The sequence below is a fragment of the Sinocyclocheilus grahami genome, unplaced genomic scaffold (genome assembly GCF_001515645.1).
Source record: "Sinocyclocheilus grahami isolate Dianchi unplaced genomic scaffold, SAMN03320097.WGS_v1.1 scaffold1789.1, whole genome shotgun sequence".
NCBI lineage: Eukaryota > Metazoa > Chordata > Actinopteri > Cypriniformes > Cyprinidae > Sinocyclocheilus > Sinocyclocheilus grahami.
The window spans coordinates 138,261-141,454 of NW_015506968.1; the positions used below are offsets into that span (position 1 = coordinate 138,261).

Genomic DNA, 3,194 nt, shown 5'->3' on the forward strand with positions numbered 1-3,194 from the left:
TGTTTTGTGCAAGTGAGATGAGTAAATGCATGTTCACATTTATAGAACTACAGAACTACAGTACACGGCACACACAACACCTCTGCACTTACTCCTAAATTCTTCTCAACATGGGGACAGGAGAGCTGTCAGTCAATAAATGGCAAAACAAAGTAACTGGTGTTACTTATTTGAAAATGTAACTCAGATATTTTGTTGTAAATTGAAAAGTAATGTGTTATTTTACTTGAAAAAAACGTAACTTGATTATGTAACTTGCGTTACTTGTAATGCGTTACCCCAACAATGGTAACTTGTGACACACATAATAATCATGTAATCAGTGTTGATGAATTGCGTTGAACTTTCTTCTCCTGCGTCATATTCTTCATGCAATTTGTTTGAGCTGCACCTACTGAACAGACATGAATTTACATTTCCTTCAGCCTGAGGTGTATTTATTTCACTTTTGTTGTGAAAGGGCTTTTATCTATATTATTTTATTTTTCATACTTTGTCATTTTACTTAGTATATGACACAAAATGATAAAAGTTTAGAAACTTTGTACGATACCGTACTGACATAGGATCGTTTTACAATTAATTGTTTTTTAGTAATGTAAAATATGTGCATAATAAAAGGTGAATGAGTTTAAACAAATTTACCATTTCTTACAAACTTACCAACAGTATAGCATGAAAAAAATGAGAAAATTACAAAATAAATTATGATTTTTTTTTTAATGATTTTAAGTGCATCTTTAAACAATCAAACATGTTAATATCTAACAATACTGCTCATTACATGACATAATCAAAATGATTAAAACCCTTCACTTATTATTATAATGATCATAAACTGACATTGAACATTATAAATGAAGGTTAATCATTATTTTAATTGGATTGAACTGAATAAACAGACCTAAACTTTTCCACTGTAGAAAATGACATGATGTTAACAGCATTCATTCAGATATACTCTGGACGCGCTACAAATCTAAAACTGTAGTCATCGGGACAGGGGTTTGGAAGGCCCATACTGCTGTTATTTGGAATCACTGCCATGTCATTTTTGAAATCTTGAACATGAAAGACATTGTTTTCATTCTTACAGCTGAGAATCAACCTGTTGCTGTAGCGAATGGTGCTAGTGTACATGTTCTGATTACCATATCCGTAAAACCTTGCAACAGGAAAAGATGTACATGACATACCATAGTTAGAGCATTCCTGAGCACTAAGAAACACCTGGGCTTGCCACTGGACCTTTTGTTCTCTGTAAAGAGCACTAGGGTATGCTGGAGTGGAGAAGGTTTGTATTCTGTTATTTTGGCCATAGTGATAGTATGGGTAATTGACGGTTGTGTCATTGATAAATAGACTCCACTCATCTCCAGTGTAGATTCTGGATAGATACTCACTACTCATGTTTTCCATTTGATTCCTGATCTTAGAGAAAGGCAGAGCATTGAACTGAAAACCTCTGAGCAGACCAGTTAGGTACAGTTTCTCATGATTCTGATGGAGAACGCTTGAGGAAAACTGCGTTTCATACAGTTTATCCACTGGGATCAAGAGGAAGCGGATGTGATTCAGGAGACTGGTCTGTTGATCTGAACTAATCTCCTCACCTTTGTCTTGGATCCATCTCTCCAGAGCTTCAAGAAGTAAAGCTTCATCCTTCACAATCAGGTCTGAGCGCTGCAGCAGAGCGTCCATCATGTGAAAGGAGATGGTGCTCCACACTGGAGAGCTTATGAGGTACTCGCAGTTCCAGGAAAGATACTGAAGGACGTTCTCCTGCAGAACAAGATCATCTGTGCGAATGCCGTACTCGTACATGGATACCTGTGTAAGGAAGGTGTTGTCTTCGGGAAGGAGTAAAGTGAAGGTCCTGCCGACATCCTCCATAAGCTTCTTCACTCCAAAGATAAACGCCAGCTGATGCAGACATTGAGCAGACGTGATGGAAACATCAATCTGACGTGTGTATAAATACCTGAGCAAAAACAGATATTGTTAGTGCCTAAGTGCTATGTCAATATTTAGTTCTGACAGGAGTCATTCTCAGGAAATGGTGTCATTTGTGGTTGTAACTGGTGGTTACAATAACTTAAAATAATCAATTTAAAGGCTTGAATACACTACATAAAAAATATTGTCTATCGGCATGCTACACTATAGGCACTTATACACCTCATTGCTAAGAGATGTATGACAAACTGCTAAGAGCATTGAGTGCAAGTTTCACAAAAGTAACCACATTACAGCTGTTTCTTTGGTATCGGAGGCTTCCCTTCAGCTTGCCCAACAAGCAGCAAGAAATAGAGGTTGAGTGACAAAATGGAATTCAAACGTATTTCGGGCAAACCAATATCAGTTAATCCTTCACTCCACCTTCTTTAAACTATATAAGGTATTTTATACTCATTCTCCTTCATGTGTCGCACAGGCATATGCACCCCTTTCCCTCTTAGCATCTTAAGAATAGAGCAATTGGATACCTGCTTAAGAAAACTATTGTTCTGCTGATGATAGCCATTGACTTTCTATGAAAAAAAAAATACTATGGAAGTCAATGGCTACCGTTCAACTGAGAGGAATAAAGACAAAGAAGTGGTCTTTAGAAAGTTACCTGAGAAAAGCAGAAACATGAGGATGACAAGTCTCTGTGACATCAACTGTGAGGTTTCTGGAATCATTTGTTATGTTTAGTTCTGGATAAATCATGAGGATCATTCTGTGCACACAAAATGTCAGTTCTTCCTCTTCACTGATGTCTTGTACATTAATTCTGAAATCACAACCATCTCCACTGTCAAACAGAAGACCAAGATCATCAGACAAACCCAGGCTGTTATCCACAGAGAACTGACGGTTGCTGGTTATGTTTGTACCTGCAAAGATAATGTAATAAAGCAGATTAAAATGTGCAAATGTTTCTCAAGTTCCTCAATCCAATAAAAATCATGGTCAAAGCACTTTGGGAAAAGATAGAAAATAACCAACATTTCTGTGGAAAAAAATATTTTCATGCTTCCTGACTGATTGGTGGTTAGCTGGAAGGGATACAGCTGCTGCTACTGGGCATGCCTATTTACATATTTTCTGAGCCAACAATATAACGTGAAACCTATGAAAGTTATTGATGGGAGAAACGAAACTTTCGAAGCATTGAATCAATTGAACCAATTGCTTCGAAAAATATTTCA

The 3,194-nt window shown here is 37.0% G+C and overlaps 1 protein-coding gene across 1 annotated transcript; it reads right to left on the minus strand.

The window, feature by feature from the left end:
• Window positions 1-722: 722 nt before the first annotated feature.
• LOC107572667 (galectin-3-binding protein A-like) lies at window positions 723-2,924 on the minus strand (the record flags this gene model as incomplete). Its single annotated transcript, XM_016259099.1, has 2 exons — window positions 723-1,981; window positions 2,618-2,924. Coding segments are annotated over 2 exons (1,337 nt in total), but the record flags the coding sequence as incomplete, so codon positions are not given.
• Window positions 2,925-3,194: the final 270 nt, after the last annotated feature.